At 31.0% G+C, this 24108-nt stretch overlaps 1 protein-coding gene across 12 annotated transcripts in view; it reads right to left on the bottom strand.

The window, feature by feature from the left end:
• Positions 1-24108, bottom strand: part of LOC127278580 (potassium voltage-gated channel protein eag) — a 1151741-nt gene that overhangs the window by 519533 nt on the left and 608100 nt on the right. For all 12 annotated transcript variants that reach the window (XM_051300360.1, XM_051300361.1, XM_051300362.1 and 9 more), the window contains one exon: positions 3798-4063. In XM_051300360.1, the coding sequence (XP_051156317.1) occupies positions 3798-4063 (266 nt within the window). The remainder of the gene's footprint in view (positions 1-3797; positions 4064-24108) is intronic.

The following is a 24108-nucleotide window of genomic DNA, read 5'->3' as shown; positions in this document are numbered from 1 at the left end:
TACAAAAAATAAAAACAACATTAAAAAAGTATAATGTAAAAAATAACAATTTTTATGTTTTGTACAATATAACTTTTTTATGAAAATTCTTGTGTAGTTTTGATACCGACTCATTATATTGAATTAAAAATATATTTTTAGATTTACAAATTTGAATACTATATAATATTAAAAAGTAGGGTATTCGTTAGGAAAAGTGGTAAGGCCCTTACCAGTTTTCCTTACATAGCATTTAGTAGCAATTGAAAAAAAGAGAAACAATTTACAATCAATATTGTAGAATAAAATCAGAATTTAAGTCAACAGACATATAAAATTTGTTTTATTACATTAAATTAAATTTTTTTTAAAAAGTAATTTGAAAATTAAAAAAATTGAATTATTATAATTTATAATGAAATAATATTTTAAAACAAAAAATAAATATACATATGAATAAACAACAATACGTAAAGGAAAAAAAGTAAAACTTCAACCGAGCGAGCGTTAGCGAGCGAGGAATATATCGCTAGTTATAGAATAAAATTCTTGTACATAAAATACATATTTTAATATTTATATGAGAGATTTATTTATTTTTATAAATTAAAAATAAATTTTATTTTTAACACAGTTTTGTCTTTTTGTTTTATATGTTTCCATATCAATATTTATGTTATAAATTAAGTAAAAGTCATTGAATGTGAATAGTGAATAACTTTTATGAAGTGAGAAGTATTGTCAAAATTAATTGTCTTCATATATATATATATACAAAATTTTTTTTTATTGTTTTCTTTAATTTAAAACAATATCTAAGAAAGTTTTATTTATGTTATTGATTAAGAAAATAAATCCTCTTATTAATTATTGAATGAAAATTCTTTAAGCAGTTAAAAGTAGGTTAGAAGAATTTTTACAATTAAAAGGATAAACAGAAAAAATAGTGACAACCCATTTATAAATATAAAAATGAGGTTAGTCTCTATAACACAATATACCATGATTTGAAACCATGCGTCTATCATGCACCGAGTAGAAAGACACCACGTGAGCATAGGCCCGAACTAACAGTTGCGCCGAAACCAGAACGTTTGATGTCTCGAAAATGCACACCACATGTGCATAGTGAAAGGACATCCCATGCCACGTAGTTCTCGAAGCGTCCGCACAGCAGACGTCTCAAAATTCTTTCCGTGTGGCTACCTTTATTCAATGACCTGTAATCCTTTCTTTGCTCTACCTGTATTCAATGAGGAGCACCTCAATTGAGGGTTCACATACAATAAGGGGACGCGCAGTATTTTCGTTAGCCCCTCGCGCAGCCGCAGAATCGCTGTACGCGGGGACTTTCACTTTCATGCGTATCCCCTTATTGCATGTGAACCCTCAATTGTAAACCTGTAATCAATGATTACAGGTTTACAATTGAGGTGCTCCTCATTGAATACAGGTAGAGCAAAGAAAGATATGCTTGACTATGGGTGCCTCCGTGTCAAATGAACCTTCCTTGACTTCCTCGTCCCACGTCATCATCCAAGAACCTAAAGTACTGGAGCATTCTCTATCACCTGGATGCGAAGCTCAGGAAGGTATCTTTTACTTAGAATGCCCCTTGATTTAAGATATTTCTCTGAGAAGTTCCTTGATGTTCCTAGATCACAACAGGTAAGAGTATCTGGTACATACATGCCTGATTCTTCAACCCAATCGTCTCCCTTCTAGTTTTCCCTGGAGAAGATTATCTCAGAGTGCACATTCTTGTTTTCGTTTGCCGTGATAGCTAACTTAACATTTTGGATTATATTGGGATAAAGCCCTAGTGAACACGATCGCGATAATTAAAGCTATCTTTTGTATTTCTCACAGATAGGGAAATGTCCAGAACATTACCGTAGAAGGCAGTGTTGTAGACCAACCAAGCATTAGCAGTTGAACACATTTCATTTCAGTTATAAAATTAAACTCAGTAGGGGAGGATGGGGCAAGGATAGTTAAGGGGTAAGGATAGTTAGTTGCTGTTATGTTTAGACGGCTTGCTCAAAATTCGCGTCATTCATGGTATATTTGCGTCTTAACACCAATAGATGATAGTAAAAATTGGAAGTCAATCTGCCACCATTTGCGAAGTCAGGAGTTTATTTTTGTAAAAAGTCTGTTTTGCTAAAATGTCAACGTAGTGTTTATCATACTGTTTTCTATATTAGTGCTTCCGAATATTTATTTTCGTAAGTGTTTTCCGGAGTGAAATTTCCTGCTGAACACGAATATCGTATTTATTTTCAAATTAATTAACGTCGTTCCTTAAAATTTAGAAAAAACTGAAATATGGGCTCATGGGGCAAGGATAGTTAGGGCTATTACGGCTCGATAAAATCCTGCTAATGCGACTGCAAATTATAAAAAAATGTTTAATTGTTCTTTATATGTTGATATACATAATGGTATGTAATTAAATACGAAAAAAGAAGCTTATTGACCAAGAAATTGGTGATCATCTGAAGAAAATTGGTTAAACCTCAGATTTTAGTTCAGACGAATTTTAATGCAATAATTGATATTTAGAAAATGTTCAAAACATGTTGTTAATACTTGATATATCAATATTGAATAGTCTAAATCCAATAAAATAAAGAAACCGAAAATTTACTGATTTTCTATGCCAATTTTAGCATTTGGATTCTTTTAACTATCCTTGCCCCGGTACTGGGCACCATGACTCCAAAGTCATTGGTATTACATTTTTGAGTCACAAAAATTAATTTCGGAAAAGTTTGAACAAATGGCCATAGAACCTTTTATGTGGGCTGAAACTAAAGCTAAAACTTTAGACTACAATCCCAAAAAATTATATTGATGCAACAATAACCTCAAATTGTTGGTATCCATTGTCAAAATTGCTTCATTACTAATGACTTTGAGGTTAAGGTGCTGGAAATTAATTTTCATGGATTGTGGTCTAAAGTTTAATCTTTAGTTTAAGCCCAAAAAAAGATTACATGACCTTTCGTTACATCGCCGGTGGTACGCACTCAAACTTCTACAAATTTAATTTTTGCGACTCAAAAATATATTACAAATGACTTTGAGGTCACGATGCCAGAAAGGTGCTTTTTGAGGATTATAGCAAAAACATTAAGCTTCAATTTCAGCCTAAGTGGAAGGTTCTATAACCTTTTGTTTCATTGCTAGAGGTACTTAAAGTTTGACAAAAACGCGATTTCTTGACATTTTCAACTTGTTTTTCTCAAAAACTAGAGCTGATAGAAAATTTTCGTTTACGGAATCGTGGTCAGCATGAAAAAACCTATCAGAAACAGCTTTGTCATTTGCTGCACCAAAAAAATTTCGAATTCTGTTGGCTTGTGATTGTTTTATATTCTTTTATTATTTTGTATCTTTTATTTAAACAGTATACTATTAGTTCGAAGGTTTAAATAAAGACTCATTATTGACTACGCCTCTCCTCCAGATCATAGTTAAAATTAGTTCCAAATAAGTAAAAATAGATGGCGCTTCATGTCACAAATAATATAGGTTTATAGGTTTCCACGTGAAATATTTGCGGAAATGATTTCTAGAAACACAACAAAAGCATACGACGGTGTACAGTTAAGTTCATACCCCAAAATTAAGGTCTCCTAATGGCTTACGTAAAGTCATGCCTCGGTATGTAGGCCGTCTAACTTTGTAAGGTAAAAATCCGCTTTGTGTTGAGAGTACATAATATTTATGAAGATAAATGATAATAATCCAATAATTAACAATTAATTTCTCATAAGTAACAATAATTCTAGTTAAAGAATATAATTTCTTACCAGCGATAATCATCATACAAATGGTAAAGATCTTTTCATTGTCAGTCTCCGCAGCAACATTTCCAAATCCCACGGAGGTCATGCAAGTCATAGTAAAATATAAAGCTGTGACATACATCGTCCGACGGGATGGTCCTGCCACGAGTTCCGGACCAGTACTTGCATTAGTCCACAAGTAGCTATATGGAGACTGAGTAACATTGGCCAATTTCCACAGCCATGAATACTGTACACCAGCATCCGCGTCAGACCTTCCTATCGAATACCTTTGTAACAGAAATATTTACTCTTTACAAAAGAATTTTGACCATTTCGACGCCTCCCGACAAGAAAATGCTTTTTCAGTTGAATTCAATATAAATATGTTAATCCAGTCAAGTTAGCATTTTTAGACATTTTATCTAAGGACAACAATTTGTTTTGCATAAACTCTTCATTTTGGGGTAAAAAAGTACTTAAATTTTGTATTTCGAAGTCTTTCCAAAACCTAAAAATTTGTTCTGTAGTAAGTGCAAAAAATCAATTTTTTTTGCAAATTACAGCCTTCTATTACATTTTAGCGTAAAAATTTCAAAATTTTAACACAATCTTTAAGTTCTTAGCTTTAATTTGATTTTTTGAAACTTAAAAAATGTTTTGTAGTACCTAAAATATGTTAAAAAATGTTCGAGCATGTTTTTCTACAAGCCAGCAGCGAGGCGGCAAAAAGTGATGATCGACGGCTGATTTGTAAAAAAACATGCTCGGACCTTTTTTAGTATATTTCAGGAACCATAAAACATTTAAAAAATTTTTTAAAATGAAAATTAAAGCTGAGATCTTAAAGATTATGTTGTAAAATTGTCAAATTTTTCCATACATTATTCTAGATTATGCCGGAAGTCAAAAACATTAGTACAACAGTATGAAAATTGCATAATTTTTGCTTGAAATCTTTTCTGTGTTATAAATACAAAAAAAAAGAAAAAAATTTTCTTGATATACATTTAGAAGCAGAATTTTATCAGCTTTCCAACCATCTAAGCTAAAAGTCTATAACTTTTTTCTAACTTGAAATATCTTGCTTTAATGTCAGCGCCGAATTTCCACTCCTCGAACGTTAATCGTACCGACAATTTCCGACGGTAGTGTATGTTTTTTCGAAAAAGTGTTTAACAGAGAAGTTATAGCTGACTAAATGTCTGACAATTTGCCAAAAAACTATGTGATAGCCCTAATAGTTTCCGAGATACAGTAATAATAAACTTATTTTTTGTTAAAATTGACAAATAAAAGCTTGTAAATGTAAGAAAACAAAAAGCTACATCCCAGTGGGCACACTTGTTCCAAAGACGTTCTGAGAATGTCTTTATGCGGACGTCTTTTGGACTTCGATTAAAGAAGTCTTTAATTTGCCCTCGTACGGTATATCTCAACAACGTGAATAATATGTCTGAAATACGTCCAAAAAAGGTACTAAGCTTGTTCATAAAGATGTCTTTATCATATTTAAAAGATGTCTTTTCAGATTTTGAAAATATAAAATTTTTCATAAAAATAACTTTTTTTTGCTTATTCGATAGCTTATACTATCATAAATATCCTGTGAAAACGGCAAGGTCGTATTTTGAATAGTTTTTTAATGGAAACGTTCTAAGGGGCTATAAACTACGTTACCAATTTTCATTCTTTTTAGACCCCCTTTCCCCTCGTTACCATTGTGTTAAATGCATTTTTTAAAACTATTTGACCCGCTTCCCCCTAAAGTAGGTAACGTAGTTTATAGACGGCCCCTAAATTGCGACCGCTCGCAGGTATAAACCACCCCACCTGCTTATAGACGGACTTTAAACGCGTTTTTCTCGAAACGACATTTTTCAAAATTGCAGACATCATAACTCAACGAGAAATTGACCGATCGACTTCAAATTGAAACTGAGTATTCTTGAATATATTTACTATACAATGACCTAGGATCTTTTTGATTGGTTGAAAATTGTCAATTTGTCATTAAAAAACGACCATTTTTTACCCCTAAAAACGATAGTTTTTTCAGAACTACGCAATTTTGTAAATTTTTGATATTTTTCAAAAATCGTATATTATTGTATTGGAAATACCTTTAAGAACCTTTTTGAATTTTTTTGTTTCAGCTACTCATTCGTCCGGAATCATGTCAGCAGTTAGGGAACATTTTTTTGGCACCTCCGAAGACAGCACAAAACTCAGTTATTTTTCAATATTTTTGTAAGAAAAAATCTTAAAATATAGCTAAAAATATACCTTATTATGTCCAAAAAACTTCAAAACATACTATCGAGTACTTTCTTTTAAAAAATTCCCAAAAATCGCCTAATTTTTTATAGATTACACTAGTATAGCCCCTTAAAATTTTTTAAAAATATTTAATCATGATTTTGCTTCCTCGTGGAGAAAGCTTTGTAGTCCTTTCGTTTATAAAACTTTTCAACTTTAACAGGTTTTAATGGATTTAGATAAAATTTGGTAGGCTCATTTATCATATTAATATCTCAAATCTGACCAAAGGTTTTTAAAAAATACCCAAAAAAAAAAATTTTATCGTCTTTTTTCCAAAAATTTTTTTTTAATCGAAAAAATTTTTTAATAGAAAAATTTAAGGTTACCCGTGTGGAAAAGAGATGTGGGCCCCCAGCGGGGGCCCTTATGGATCGCCCTCATGCCATGAGGGCCGCATATGGATGATCCATAGGGGCCCCTCATGGAAACGACATGCTCATCGATGAGGGCGCCCGCATGGGCGATCCATGAGGGTGCCCCTACGGGCGCCCTTATGGGCCCTCACGTTTGCCCTCATCTTGCCCTCAAGTTTGCCATAATGTTTTTTAATCAATAATATTAATAATAAAAGTTAATTAATAATAAATAAGCTTAAGTTATGAATAAATAACATATTTATTTAATAATTATTCAATTTTAAATTAAATTCTTACTCAAATTGAATTTATTAATTAACGTTCTAATTAATTAACTGTCGGATATAATTAAAAGTAATAATAAATTAATTAATTAAAAAATTAAAAAATATGTATTTTATGCATACTATTAACGGATATTTTCATTTTTCAATTAATTCATACATAGAATTAATGATTAAACGCAAACCTGAGAAATAAATAAATCTAACGCATGGGGGGAATCGAACCTACGACCTACGGACTATGAGTCTAACGCTTTACCAACTACGCTACGCACGCTACTTCAAAACGAATGCTAACTTCTTGATGCTATTTAAACTTCAAAAATACCTAACAAAGAAAAGTGCTTAACATCATTTAGTTAAAGTTAAGATATTAAATTATATTTTCCAATCAAATGCAATTTATAAAATATAATTAATTATATGCTTTATGATTATTATCATGAATCATCTCAGGTGAATTTTCAAAAAAAGTGTAAATATATTTTTATTAAAAACGCGTTTTTCGTTGTTCTGAATCATTGGAAACATTCATTTTTTGTTGACGAAAAAATATTTGAATTTTGGACTTAGAAAATTTTGCTAATCGACCATGAGGGCGATCCATGCGGGCCCCTACGATGGCCCTCATCTATTTTGCCATAAGTGTGAGTGTTATTTTCAAAAAAGTGTAAATATATTTTTATTAAAAACGCGTTTTTCGTTGTTCTGAATCATTATAAACATTAATTTTTTGGTGATAAAAAAATATTTGATTTTTGGACTTAGAAAATTTTGCTAATCGACCATGAGGGCGATCCATGCGGGCCCCTACGATGGCCCTCATCTATTTTGCCATAAGTGTGAGTGTTATTTTCAAAAAAGTGTAAATATATTTTTATTAAAAACGCGTTTTTCGTTGTTCTGAATCATTATAAACATTAATTTTTTGGTGATAAAAAAATATTTGATTTTTGGACTTAGAAAATTTTGCTAATCGACCATGAGGGCGATCCATGCGGGCCCCTACGATGGCCCTCATCTATTTTGCCATAAGTGTGAGTGTTATTTTCAAAAAAGTGTAAATATATTTTTATTAAAAACGCGTTTTTCGTTGTTCTGAATCATTATAAACATTAATTTTTTGGTGATAAAAAAATATTTGATTTTTGGACTTAGAAAATTTTGCTAATCGACCATGAGGGCGATCCATGCGGGCCCCTACGATGGCCCTCATCTATTTTGCCATAAGTGTGAGTGTTATTTTCAAAAAAGTGTAAATATATTTTTATTAAAAACGCGTTTTTCGTTGTTCTGAATCATTATAAACATTAATTTTTTGGTGATAAAAAAATATTTGATTTTTGGACTTAGAAAATTTTGCTAATCGATCATGAGGGCGATCCATGCGGGGCCCCTACGGTGCCCCTCATGGATTCGCCATATGGATCAGCCCTCATGGGCCCCCGCCGGGGGCCCCGAACTCTTGAGGGCAAGATCGTGGCTTTTTCCACACGGGTATATATAATAAAATTGTATTCCTTACGTCAAGACGAATCGATCGATATATATAAAGTATACATTTGAGGTAAATTTAAAGAATTAATGAAAGTTAAAAAATCAAAAATTCACATTTTGGCAATAAAATTTTGCTTTCTCCACGAGGAAGCAAATTTTTTTGCTGATCGTAAAGAGGAAGCAAAATGTTCATGTAATGAACATCTGAATTTTCAACTTGTTCAATTTTTTATGGTACTTTTGCTTACATAACCTCTAAATTACAAACTAAATTGAAAATCGCTTCTCTTACATTTGTTCGGTATTTAATGCAGAGTATTTAAAAAAATTTCAATCGGTTAGGAATTGTGAGCTGTAGATGTATTTGTCCGCGGAAATTAATTTTGTAATAATCGCCGACTTTTCCGCTAACGCCGAGTTTACATCATTTTATGGTACTGAATTTATCTATCTAGATCAGAAAATGGAATTTATATTTTTTGTTAGATCCGATACCCGTCCTGTTTAGATCCCGAAATATCTGGGATATCCTATGAATATTACACAAAATATGTCATGGGAAGGATCTTTTGATAGCTTGAGTATGTTCAGGGGATATCTATGGATATTTCTCAGATATTTATAGACATCTGAGGGATATCTTAAGGGTCGGAGTTTGATATCCCATTAACGTCCCTAAGATATCTTGGGATATCAGAGGTTAAATATTTTATATTAAATCAAAAATTATAATTAACAGAGTTGTTACATGTTCCAGCGAAAAATAAAAAATAGTAGAGACAGTAACTTTACTACTTTCATAAATTGATCTAAATTTGTTGAGCTTAATATAACATACATAAACTGTAGAAAAATAATTTTTTTAGTTATTAGAACAAATTTATTACTTTACTTTTACACCATTAAAATATCATGGAACAAAGACGTGTTGTATCTGCTGTGATGACTATTGATAGAAGAATAATCCAAAACAAAAAAAACAAAGCCATTTAGGTTCAATAAAACACTGGCTATCGCCCGAGATAGGATTTTAGACCCGCCATTTTAAATTTTTTAAAACTAATATAATATTCCTAATCAACGACCCTAAAAACCCCAAAGTAACAAGTTTGATGCGAATCCCACTAATTAACTAAAATTTTGGTCGCCGTTTTGGACCCGCCATTTTGAATTTTGAAAAACAAATATGATATTTGTAATCAATAACCCCGAAAACCCCAGAGTAATAAGTTTCAGGCAAATTTAAGCAAATTTTAAAAAATATTCCGCCATTTTGGATTCGCCATTTTGAATTTTGAAAAACTAATGTCATATTCGTAATCAGCGACCTCGAAAACCTCCAAGTAATTAATTTCAGCCAGATTCATCGACTTTTAAAAATTTATTAACTTATTTGTTTATAACGAATACATTAATGTTTTTTTTACTATAATATTACAAAAAAAGTTCATTTTATTTGTTGCTTAAGTGATTTATGAAATTTAAAATAAAATTTTGTTCGGTTATGAAAACTATGTTCATTTGCATTAGTGACTATTCATCCTTTTTGATGCTTAAATTCTTGAAACCTGCGATGGTTGGAAAGGGAAAGTAGGCGTGGCCAAAACGTAGGTTGTAAGAATTTAGGCACTTAAAAGCTCTTGCTATTTTAGGTAGACTATATAATATTTGTAGGTATGAATCTTATGCTTTTAAAGTACGTAATTCTTATTATGATAGTAAGAGCTCATACTTAAATTACGTAACGCTTTTTTAGAAATTTGAATCCCCTCCTCCCATTTAACACATTTTTGTATACATTAGCGCCATTTTTTTATGTGTGTAACAAATAAGGCCAAAGCAGAATAGATTCTTGAACGGGAAGACAATCGTAAATGGAAACGTAAGTATGAGTAAGATAAGTATAGCAAATATATTTATTCAATCTAATTTATTATATAATATGTGAAGGCTTTCCCATGAAGATTCTGTGATTCCCCATGTAAAATTGGAGTTTTAAAAGTGTAAAAACAGAAAATTAATTATGAAATTAGTTTCTACCATAATAAATCGACTTGGTGAAGTTAATTATTGCTTCTCCAATAGTATAACTAAGTTGTGTTTTGATTTTTATAAAATATTTCAGTTTCATTAAAAAGCTTCACGATTGGGTTCCCGTTCAAGTATCTATTCTGCTTTGGCCTATAGTTTGACCCCCCCTCCCAATGAAGCGTTACGTAACGCGGTGGGCTTGGACTAACTTTAACCCAAAAGTACTGGCCCATCTCGGCTCTCTACAGATAATAATTCCACATTATTTTCTGAGTAATTTGAACCTAAGATGAAAAAATCGGTAGAGGGATTTACGAATAAAGTCGATTTTTGTGTGTTATTCACTTTTTATAGTACTTTTTTTACTTTCAAACTGATGAATATATTAATCATTTCGATTTCCAATTATGAATCCAATTATGATTTCCTCTTTCTAAAGTTGTCAGGTATTGAAAGTGTCAGAAATAATACTCAATGTTTCTTAATAACATTGTTTAATTTTATTACTGCTAGCTCAAAAATGTCAAAAGCTAGAAGTCATGAAGAAAATCATTACTGTGTTTGCCTTTTTTGTTAAACGTTAATAATGATTTCAATTAAAGGTGCAACAAAATGATTTTTCATGACTAAATCATTTCTTGCACCTCCAAAGTAGCACGTAACATTATAATAATATTAAATTGTCCGCCTCATGGTAATATTACCAGTCAATATTAATGTAATATTACTGCAATATTACACAGTACGGATTTTCTTCATTCTAGATTTTTGATATTTTTGGGCGAGCAGTAATGAATTTATGGGTAATTCTCCGTGTAGCGTATAATTTAGTTATTGATATTATTCAAAATATATTTTTACAATTTAACAAAAATTAACATATAATGTAATTCCCACTAAATAACATACAAGTTTTAATGAAAAAATCTTCCCCATGACGTACAACTAATACTGATTTTTTAAACATTATATAAGCGATTTTCAGTCTATTTCGTATTCACGGTAATTATAGGGGAGGATGGGGTAAGGATAGTTAGGTAAGACATTTTTGGATCTAGCAGCTAAATATTCAATAGGCATCGGAAAAAGAATAGTATCGTTCGGAAGCCTGTTTATTTAGCTACAATTTTGTAATACATTATTTTGCTGTGGATTGCAATGCCTTCGGGATATTAGCGGAAAATGAAAAAAAAAATTTAACTATCCTTGCCCCACTATTGGGGCAAGGATAGTTATCAAAATTCTTTTTACGAAAAATAATCAAAAAAAGACATTAAATTTGGGGTTTTTTTAATTTCATTGGATAAAAGCACCTCAAAATACTTCAAAGCACTACCAAAAAAATTTTTTGGACATAAATAAATATTTAAAACAGTAAATATCTGAAACAGTGTTTTAAACAGAACTGAGACATTTTAGAAAAAACAGGATTTTGACAAATAAACACGTAGCTTCCACAAATGATATCGCATCAAGATCAAATTTTTCTTGACGTCTTTTGGTGTTAAAACAAGTATACATGAAGAATAGTGCCCTTTTTGAAGAAGCCGTATAGGCAACAGAGCCACTAACTATCCTTGCCCCATCCTCCCCTACTGGCTAAATAATTAATACAACTACACTTTATTTAACAGAAAATAAGTATTAATAATTATTGAATTTATTATATAATATGTGAAGGCTTTCCCATGAAGATTCTGTGATTCCCCATGTAAAATTGGAGCTTTAAAAGTGTAAAAACAGAAAATCAATTATGAAATTAGTTTCTACCATAATAAATCGACTTTGTGAAGTTAATTATTGCTTCTCCAATAGTATAACTAAGTTTTGTTTTGATTTTTATAAAATATTTCAATTTCATTAAAAAGCTTCTTCATGACGCACAAAACTGGGGACAAGAATTAACATCGAAAAATAGATGAAAAAAATAGATTTTTTAACAACCTACTTTTTCTGAATTCTTCAATCTTGGACAATTAAAAAGAGGAAATCAATCAATCATGAGTCTGATTTCAAAATTCAACTTTTTAGAAGTCTGTATTTAATATGGCGGACGAAAATTTTGTATTACCACATTTTAAATAAAACCTCCTGGTTCATCGTAATCTAAAGTTGTCAGGGTCGTTTTAATAACAATGTAAATTTCATATTTAAAATATTCTATTCACTATAGCTGACTTCAAATTTTTCTAAATTGTTATTTATATTACTATTTTTAATAACCAAACAAAAACAACTTAGATTCTGTTTCTGACATCCAGGGTATTCTCTTCTTTACTCTTCTACATTTCGTAAAATATATTGTTTTGCATTTTCATTTTTTGTTAATACATTATTAAATTCTGCCATTAATTTAACAGTTCTTTCTGTGATTTAATCTTTCACAGTTAATTAATAAATTATTTGGTATTATCTCATTATTAAATTAATTTAATTGACCAATTCTTGCATTAAAGTCCCCCCCCACCAAAAAAGTAAATTAGGCATTTTATTTATTATATTAGATAACAATTCAACAAAATCTATCAAAAAGAAAACAATATTTCTACTCGGCGAAATGTATACAAAGCCTAAAATAAATTCAAAATCTTAACTTTTAAATTTAACGAAAATATATTCTTCGGAGATAGAAAGTGTCTCGTGTTTATATTTACTCTTTTTAATGTCGATAAGTATGCTTCCCTTTGCTCTTCCCTTCTTCGAAGTCTTGATCACCTTACTGAAAATAACATGGACATCTCCAAGGTGATTTACTATTGTTGATGTTGGATCATTTAATTCCCAAGTTTCATTTAAGCAAAAACTGTCCACATTTTTAATCAATGAAACAAGATCAGGTAAGTTGCGTAAACCATTGGCATTCCAGTAAAATAGTTTGGGTGTATGCAATTCCTTATAGTATAGCGCTAATCTAATTTGTTTTGAGATATGTCTTGTGAGGGAGTGATGTGTTTACAAAACTCTTTGCCTGTCTTCTCCAAATGCAACTTTTTAGATTTCTTAGGATCGTTTTTCCCCAGACTAGATTTCGAACTAGCTGGTCTTTCCCCTCTTGCACTGAATGCTATGCAGAAAACAATCACAACTTTTTTTTACAGTAATCAGAGTTTTGTTTTATATTAGTTGACAACAGATTATTCAGAGCTATGAATGTAGCAATAAATTCTTTGCTCGAAGTCGTGACTGCTGTTCTCACAGCTCTGAGTACTGTGTAGAATTATTTTTTAGAATTTAGAAAACAAAGGAACGTTTAACTTCAATTAAAAAGAAGATAGCCGTGGTTATTTTTCTTGTCAAATATTGATTTTAACTAGCTAAAAGAAACGCGCGCGATATCTACAATTTTTTATGAAAAATTAAAAATTTATTTTTATTTGACAGACACTTATTGGAATTTTGATCTCACAAAAATAATAATATTATTTTTGTAATCGTTACTGTATTACTATTTCACCATTATGGTGTTATAATAATATAATACCTATTATTGCCCAGTCAATATGACCTTTAAATTTTGTACTCAAATAAAGATTATATGCTACAATCGTCGAATTGTCAGCAATACATTTAAATGACCCATCTCAGGATCCATGCAGGGTGAATTCCTATTTTGTTTACCACAATGCTCATGAACTTAAAATCGCTTTACAATGTTAAAAAGTTCTGGATTCTTTATTTCGTCTGTGATTTCAGCACATATCATTTTATTTAAAGTTTCTGAATCGCAAATTTGTGTACGTAAACATATAGTTAAACGCAGATGTGTCAATCCACGCTTTTTTCTTCCCTATGAAAGACGATACATATAAAATTGTAAATGAATAAAATTACAAGTACCTTGAGTATGCTTAAGGTTTACAGTCCATCCAGGATCACCATAAGGAAACATTGTAGGATATGTCATGGGATCAAAATTTTCCCTAACAATAAGACTAGAAATTATTTTCTTATTATTTTCTGTTGTGCATACTGAATTTACATCAACATGTAAATCCCATTTCAATTTCTGTAGATAATTTCTTCATCTTACAGGACAAATTTTTTTCTTTGGGTATTTTCTTTTCATTCTCAGTTTCAGTAGACAGAACTCTGTTGTCATTTTTACTGGGAAAAGTCTTTAAAAAATATGAAAGGTTTAGTTCACTATTTTGAAGTTCTTTAGCTCGATTTATGAAAAGACAATTCCAATCATTCTCTACAAATCGAAATTCTAATATTAAACATTCTAACTGCCGGAAAATGATTTAATTAATTGTTTTCAAAAAATGATATCAAATGCTTGCTCATTATATTATTATCAGTTTCATAAATTAATCTTTTAATTTACACTGTTAACCAATACAGATGTTGCAAATGCTATTGCATTATACTTTACACACATAAAATTAATTAAAATTGTCTTGAACGCTTGTTTAAAATTGTCTATTTTTTATTAAAGGTTTAATGGTATTTTATTTCTTTAATCCTAAAAAATAATTCTACACAGTACTCAGAGCTGTGAGAACAGCAGTCACGACTTCGAGCAAAGATTATTATTTATTTATTTATTATATATGTCAACTAATATGAAACAAAACCACTTTGAAATTTTATAAAAATCAGAAGAAATTTTTTTTGCTTAAAGTACACCTTGTAGACATAGAAATAATATATGCTATATGGACTTGGCGTAGCTGATTACAGGTAATTTTTAATTTAATCATTGTTAATCACGACCAAACTGTTAAGAAAACTTTGAACGCGTTTTTCTCAAAACTACATTTGAAAAATCAGTAGGCACTCTAGCTGCCACAAATTTCAATCGATCCTTTTAGTTTTTTTTATTTTGTTTGTCTTTGTGATATAATTATCTAGCGAATTACGTACGGATTTTTTGAAATATTAATATTTAAATTTTCTAGACAAATTTAAGTAAAGAAAATTTAGGCAAAAATAAGCACTTTTTCCTTCAAATCGATGCCATTTTGCGAAAAATGCATTTTTTTAAAAACGGATACGTATTTCGCTAGGTTTTGAGCTGCAGAAACTAATGCTAGTTTTTGTTTTGATCTAGATTAAATCTGGACCGAGTTATAGTGACCACCGCATGGCGATACATTTTTGAAGCACTCCGCCATATCATCTGTCAGACCAACCTTTTTGAAAAAAATACATAAATATTTTTTTGCAGTTCAAGAGTAACCCGTGCAGAAATTTCCCTACTTAGTTCTATTTTAAGTTAGGCTCTCTCATGGCCCTTGCCAGTTTTTCCACAAGTCTGGCGTTTCCCAGATTAAACGAGACTTACTTGGTTATGCCATGTTTGCAATATAAACTAGAAAAAGCATATCATGGCAGTGGAATGTCCCTTGCCAGTTTGTCCACAAGTATAGTTTTATGACATAACCTCAAAATAAAAAGTAATTTTTAACACAAAATAAAACCATAATTAAATTAAATTTCCATACATAATATTTTATAAAGTAATAATTATTTAATAATAATATTTATGAATTTTAAATGAATTAAATAATAATTAATTAAAATTACTAATTTTTTAAAAAATTAAAAAAAATTAATTAAGTTAATTTATTAAAAAAATTTTTAGCACAAATTTTAATTTAACAATTTTAATCTAAGAATTTTATCAGCAACTCAAGAGAAATAAGTGATTTTTTGTTTACGGAAGCTAAAATTTATTTGCCTTTTTTTTACTATATTATCTATATTTTAGATACATAATAAGAAAACTTATGTTCCTAAGTTTTAATAAAATAAAAAAAAGAAAATATTGATTTGTATGTTAAATAAATTAATCAACTTTAAAAATAAATTATAATTTATATATCATTATTGTTTCTTTATTGTTCTGCTCCTCAAGTCTTCATTTTCCTCAGTCGCAACCACGGAGGAATAGTAGTCGCAACTTATCAAATCAATTTTGTATTTATTTTCTCACGTTAAGTTGGCGTAATAGTTAGCGTGTTAACATGTGGAGCGTTAGGTCAGGGCCCTACTAAAAATTCTTATGTAGGATCTTATATAGGATCTCACATAAATTCATATATTAAAATCCACATAAAATCCTATGTGTCATGTAAGAAACTATATAGGACCTTATGAAAAATCATATAGGAAATTGAGACATGATTTGAAGTAGGATTCGATGTAAATTCTTATAAATGTATTCTTAGGTAATAAATTATGTTAATTCCTATGTGAAATTTTTTCTGGTCACATTTTTTCCTTCAATTTCTTATGTCAATTTCCTTCGTGTTTTCTTATTAAAAAATATACCAAAATTCATTGCTCAATCCTTAACCAGATTTTTTCCTATATCAAATCATACATCAAATCTTTTTTCAGTTCTTGAATAAAAAATTATTACAGAAAATCTGACATGAAATCATATTAAAAATCCTCACGTGGGATCATATATATGATTGATTTGAACATAAGAAATCATATAGGATTTCATGTAGATTCTGAAATATCTTTATCTAAGATTTCACATAGAATTATATAAAGGCAACAATATAGGATCGCTTATATACTATCCTTATATATTACCCCTCGGCTTGGTAGAATTTTGGTAAACGTTTTTTTTTTGGTGTATATGATGAAGATACCAATAATATTATAAATGCATAGGAATCAAATACGATAAATAATAAATGTAACAAATAAAAAGTAATAAATATAATAACTAATGCATAATTATATTTTTTAAAGGATTAATGGTAACTTTTAAGAAATTTTGAATTACATATGCAAATACTATCTATATTTAAAATTTATTCTTATTTATATTTTATTTTAATTTAAAAATGTGTAAACTAGTTAATTTTAATTAATTAATGTATTTGATAACTGTTTAATTCTTTTTTAATCAAATTCAATAAATGTTAGCATTTTAATATCATCTAATTCCTTTTTTATTCTATTGCAAGAACTGTTAGGCCCGGCGCACACTAGCCGATTTGCGTCGACCGACAAAAAGTCGGTCGATTTTCTGTCGGCGAAGCTGGCAACGCACACTAGACGATTTTTGTCGGCCGACCTGTGGTTAAGCGTGTACATTCAATTATGTGTATTAATTTTAATTTATTAAGTAATTAATTAACAAATTAAATAATAGTTATATATGATTTCGATCGTGCGTGTCTAACCAATTTTTTGTTGTTTTTCATTATTATTGATGGAGTTCTGCGGAGTTTGACGAATTGTAGTGTTTATCTTGTTTTGTTATTGAACTGTTTTTTGACTTTGATATAGGCGTTTTTTGATCTGCTAATTCAGTATTTAGTTTTCTAACCTCAATTGGTTGAAACATTCCTTGAACAATTTCTGTTCCTTTTATCATCGCGTATAGTGCTTATATTGATATTTGATTGTTTTATTTAATTTTTTTCTTCAATTTCTATGCACTATGAGTGATTATGTTGATAAATGTGCAAAATGCAATAAGGACATCACACGTGTTCCTCCAATTTTGTGTAAAGGATGTAACCTGCCTTACCATCCTGGTTGTACAGCACAGTTATCTGTGTTATCTAATGGTGCCTTTTCAAAGTGTTGTGGACCAAGGTCATTGTCCCCTTCAGCAGAATCATCACAATCAACATCTAATTCTGAAGGCATTTTAAGAGCTATTCGTGATCTGACTATTGTTGTTAATAATAATCATGCATCACTCAATAGCAATTATAGATCACTGAATGACAACTATAATACTATGTCGTCGAACTTTGCTGAGATGAGTGGCAGAATTGATGAAGCGTTGACTAGGCTGTCAAAAGTAGAAGGTAGGATTGCTAATTTGTCAGAGCGTATTGCTGTTGTGGAGGAGAAACTTGATGCTCCTGTGGTTGGTGTGAACACTGATTTTGATTTGACAACCTCGACCAGTCATTGCATAAATGAAATGGCTGATAGAGAGGAGAAGAAAAAAAATTTAGTTTTATTTAATTTACCAGAAACATCCTCCACTACAGCTGCTTCTGGTTCTAGTTCGGTTACTAACGATGTTAGTGATCTGGTTGTTAATATGTGAAAACCATTTACTCCCGCCACGGACCTACATAATGTAAAGGCGTTTAGAATTGGCTCTCTTACGCAGGTTTCTCGAAGACGGCGCCCAGTGAAATTGGTATGTGCGACGGAGGTGAGGGCACGAGCAATCCTGAAAACATTTGCCGCTGCCAAGCAGGACAAAGTACATTCAAAGACTTTATCAAATCTGTGGATGACACAAGACAAGACCGTGATGCAGAGGGAGGAGATAAAGGCTGTAAAGGCACAGCTGGCAGCTCGGCGAGTAGAAGGAGAAACGAATATTTCAATTGTGTTCCGTCGTGGTGTCCCCACTATAATTCAGATCCCTTCCCGTCGTCGAACAGCCACGCTGACTATGCAGATAGGAGACAGCAAGGAGAAGTGACCCCCCCCCAATGCTTATTGTGTTTTCCCCTCTTCTCGTTCTTCTCCTCTTCTACAGGTTTACTACCAAAACGTCAGAGGTGTGCGTACTAAACTACATGAACTGAGACAGTGTGTCTCTATGTTTTCTTATAGTGCTTTTGCTCTTACAGAAACATGGCTACATAAAAATATTTATTCAAAAGAGCTTGGCTTCATTAATTATGACGTTTTTCGTTTTGATAGGAGTAGTGTTACGAGTGAGAAGTCGAGGGGTGGTGGAGTTTTGTTGGCAGTTAAGAATAATTTGAAAAGTTCTTTACTTGTTTCTCAATCTTTAATTGTTGAACACTTATTTGTTAAATTTAAAGTGGGTGACAAATTAATAATTATTGGTTGTTTTTATATCCCCCCTAACTCATCGCAATCTGTTTTTTCTGAAGTGTGTAAACTAATTGAAAATATTTACGAACACAATATTAACTCTATATTATGCATACTTGGTGATTTTAATGTGCCTTTTATTACCTGGAATGTTCGGGGTGATATTCCTCTTTGCGATATTAATTTTGATCTCCCTTACCATCAATTTTCGATTGCGGCTTTGTTTTTTGACATGATTGATTATACAGGCTTGAATCAAATTAATAATAATTGTAATTCTCAGGGTTCCTTTTTGGACTTGGTTTTTGTTAATACAGATTTTTTTATGTTAATTTGATTCATGATTCGATATTACCTATTGATAGTTATCATCCACCACTTTTGGTAGATATTTTGTTTGATCAATTTATTATTACCGCTCATCCTGAATCGTCATCGGAAAATCTTGTGTATGATTTTAAAAATGCAAATATTGCTGGTATTGTCTCAACGTTGAATGCTACTAATTGGAGTGAGTTACTTGACGCTGAAAATGTTGATGAGTCTGTTAGCAATTTTTATAAATATTTATATGAAATTTTCAATATTTATGTGCCTTTAAAATTTTTAAGGACCTCACATTTTCCGCCATGGTACACTAGGGAGTTAAAAAGATTGGTTCTCGAAAAAAAAATTGCGCATTTAAATTATGTAAAAAACAAAAATGACATCAATTATTTAAACTTTTCAAATTTGAGATCCGAATGCAAAAAATTATGAAGAATTTGTTATAATGATTTTGTGATTAATACTGAAAATTCTATTACTGTTAATCCAAAGGTGTTCTGGAATTACGTTAATTCATCTAGATGGGAAAATTTTGTACCTGATCATATGTTTCTTGGAGATGATAATGGAGATACGCCATTGGCTGTTTCTAATCTTTTTGCAAAACATTTTAAATCGGCTTATACCATATCACATCCTCAGATCTCCGATGAATCTTTTAACTATAATTTTGAAGTTAATCTTCAAAATTTGTATATTTCTAGAAATGATATTTTTAATAAGATAAAGAATATTAATGTAAATAAAGGTCCAGGACCTGACAAAATTCCTGGTTCTCTAATTAAAGCAAGTGGTTATTCGCTTATTGAACCCTTGTTTATTATTTACATTAAATCATTAAACTCTTCCTCCTTTCCGATTGAATGGAAAAGGGATATTGTTGTTCCCGTTTACAAGTCTGATAATAAAAATAATATGGGTTTGTGAGGGGTCGCTCTACGGTAACAAACCTTGGAGTTTTTACTAACTTTTTGACTGTCAACCTAGAGATTGGTAAACAGATTGATGTTGTCTATGCTGATTTATCTAAGGCGTTTGACAAAGTTGATCATAAATTATTATTGAGGAAGCTTGTTGCCATGGGAATGTGTGAGAGCTTTGTTTCTTTTCTAGGAAGCTATCTTTCTGACAGGTGTCAGGTAGTTAAAGTAAAGCATGTTTATTCTGATCCTTTTTTTGCAACCTCCGGCGTACCTCAGGGATCGAATCTTGGACCACTTCTCTTTGTTTTATTTATGAATGACATAAATTCTGTTTTTGTTCACTCATTATTTCTATTGTATGCAGATGATCTTAAATGTTATAGGATTATAGGTCCTTCCCAACCATGTCAGGACTCTTCAAATCTTCAGTCTGATTTCAATCGCCTGTCTGATTGGTGTGACCGTAATCTTATGACTATTAATATTAAGAAGAGCAATATAATATCATTCTCAAAGAGAAGTACGTTAATATATCACTATACTCTTGCTGGTGAAGAGTTGATCAGAGTAACAAGAGTGAGAGATTTGGGAGTACTATTGTGTAGTGATCTCTCGTATAATGAACATATATCTGAAGTGATCTCAAGAGCTTTAAGATCTCTGGGGTTCGTCATGAGAAATGCGTCGGTTTTCCATAATTCTGCGACATTAAGAGTGTTATACTTGTCGCTTGTTAGAACGATAGTTGAATATGCTGTAGTTATCTGGTCACCAATTTATGTATATAATATTATTAGACTTGAACGTATTCAGAACAGATTTCTCAGATTTGCAGCAAGACAGCTTGCTATACCATACGATGCTCATTCACATGACTATGATAACTTGCGTTCAATACTTAACATACCTATGATCTCTTCGCGTTTTCTTTATGCTGACTTGTTTTTTCTTTATAGACTTGTGAATGGTATGATTAATTGTCCTGCTCTACTTTCAATGGTTAATTTGTCAGTTCCTGGAAGGTCCAGGAGATACAATTTTCTTTTTTCTGTTACTTATCACAGAACTAATTTTGGTAATAATGCCTTGATTACTAGGCTTAGTAGAGAGGCAAATTTAGTTGCAAATGATATTGATTTTTTTGATGACAGGTATTCCAGATTCACCTTATTATTGCGTAGATTAATATTGAATCATATTAATAACACAGATCCACAAAATAAATTCGATGAAAGGTTACTTTGACCAAATCTGGTGTATTATATGTTTTTAAGGTCGCTGATCACGAATCTGAAGTCCGTTTTGCTCCATCACGTCAGGATTTTTTCCTAACCTCAAAAAACATGTTGGATTTTACTTTGCAGACAACATTTTGTAAATATTGATGGATTTACCTCAATCTTGGTATCTAGGGGTTTTTGGGGTCGCTGATTACGAATTTGAAGGCAGATTTTCAAAATACAAAATGACGGATCCAATATGGCGGCCGGATTTAAAAAAAATTGCATTTTTACAAAACTTGGTATCTAGGGGTTTTTTAGGTCGCTGATTACGATTTTGAAGTCTGATTTTCAAAATTAATAGATATAACATGAGTTCAAGGTATGCTTTAGTTTGCTATTACCTACATTCAGCCGTACCCAGGAACAACGACGTGGACGTAGCAGGCTTAAAAAAATCGGACATTTTTATTAGCTAATTCGCCACTTACGACCTTAGTCAATCTCCTTTTAAGAATAGTGAGAGGCAAGGGGACTCACCATAAACAAGCACCCCGAAGAGAACTGAAGCCTGCTACGTCCACGTCGTTGTTCCTGGGTACGGCTGAATGTAGGTAATATCAAACTAAAGCATACCTTGAACTCATGTTATATCTATTAATTTTGAAAATCAGACTTCAAAATCGTAATCAGCGACCTAAAAAACCCCTAGATACCAAGTTTTGTAAAAATGCAATTTTTTTAAATCCGGACGCCATATTGGATCCGTCATTTTGTATTTTGAAAATCTGCCTTCAAATTCGTAATCAGCGACCCCAAAAACCCCTAGATACGAAGATTGAGGTAAATCCATCAAGATTTACAAAATGTTGTCTGCAAAGTAAAATCCAACATGTTTTTTGAGGTTAGGAAAGAATCCTGACGTGATGGAGCAAAACGGACTTCAGATTCGTGATCAGCGACCCCAAAAACATATAATACACCAGGTTTGGTCAAAGTAACCTTTCATCGAATTTATTTTGTGGACCTGTGTAATGTTCCTACCTAGCTATAAAATAATTAGCTTAATATTACTAAATTGTAAACATACTTAGTTTTAAGAGTACCTATGTACGAAAGGGCTGGTCCCGTTAACTAAATAAATAAATAAATAAACTTATCGTGAGCAACGATTTTACTAATAATTAGTTACTTTTAACTAATTCAAATTTAGAGAGTAAATTTTATTTTCAAAATTTTTAGTTATTAATTAATCACCAAATTAATTGACAGTTATTTAATAATAACTATTATTATTATTATCATTATCATACATTATATATATATATATATATAGCTATTAATTAATTCTATTATTACTTATATATTAATAATTTTTATATTATTTTATTAATAAAATCAACTTAATTGATATAAATTAATATTATTCTTTAAATATAATCCAATTTAAAAAGGATTAATATTGAACTATAATTGTTGTACTTTATAAGTAAATCGCATAAGTACGTTCAGTTAAAGAAAATGAATCTCAGTACAGAGAAAATCTACCTAAAACGTAGGACAACGGTCGACAAATTGTCGTCTAGACGATGTTTGTTGACCAACTTGTCGTTAAGCGACCCAAAATTCAGGTAAGCAGATTCATTGCACTTCAGGTATGCTCTGAGTCGTTTCTAAACCTGTTAACTGCGTACATCGAGAATATTATTTTACGTGAATTTTATAAAAATGAATATTAGAAATAAAGTTATCGCTGCTTATCTTTTACGTTGTCGTCATCTCATGCGAAATAGAAAAAGTGTAAAGCGAGCTCATTGGGTGCATCCGATCAATCAGTTGAGAGAAAGTGAGAAACAATATAACAAACTATATTGGAGGCTTCGAGAGGATGAAAACAAATTTTTCAATTTCTTTCGAATGTCAAAGTCATCTTTCGATGAATTGCATGACCGACTGAAGGACGCCATCAAATCTGAAGAGACTACATTTAGAAATAGCATTCCAACAGTGGAAATGCTCGGTATTACATTGAGGTAAGTTTTATTTTTTATTCTCTATTAGTTACTGCAATTTTTTTGTTTAAAATATATTTTGTTTTCAAAAATTATTTAAAAATTTTTATTTTTCCGTAGAAAATATTTAGCAATTTTTCACGTAGAATTGAATGACGTTGTTAGTTTCTGAAAGAATTTAATGAAGAAGAAGTTAAAGAATTTAATCTCTAACTATTAAAATTCAATAATATGTATTAAATATAGGTAAACTTTGCCTGAAATAAAACAACAATGTTTAAAGTCATTTTCTTTATTTATTACTTAATTATTTTTAATGGAGCTTACAAAAACGCCCTTTTCATGGCATATGTTGAGAGAAAGTATTTAATTTTGTGTAGAATAATCATTTGAATTCTCTGAGGACATTGAGGCAGATGAAGGACTGGGTAATGAGTAGGGATTTTGAGGAGAGGGGGCATTATGAAATTTGTCATAATACGTATATGATGGAGAAGGATGAGAAGTAGTTTCACTTTGAGGATAAGGAGAATGTCTTGGACTGGTATTGGAATATGTACGACTGGTAGGGGATGATGGTAT

The sequence above is a fragment of the Leptopilina boulardi genome, unplaced genomic scaffold (assembly GCF_019393585.1).
Source record: "Leptopilina boulardi isolate dan_hultmark-lab unplaced genomic scaffold, ZJU_Lbou_2.1 LbouV2_208, whole genome shotgun sequence".
Classification (NCBI taxonomy): Eukaryota; Metazoa; Arthropoda; class Insecta; order Hymenoptera; family Figitidae; genus Leptopilina; species Leptopilina boulardi.
This window is presented reverse-complemented; position numbering and strand designations above follow the sequence as displayed.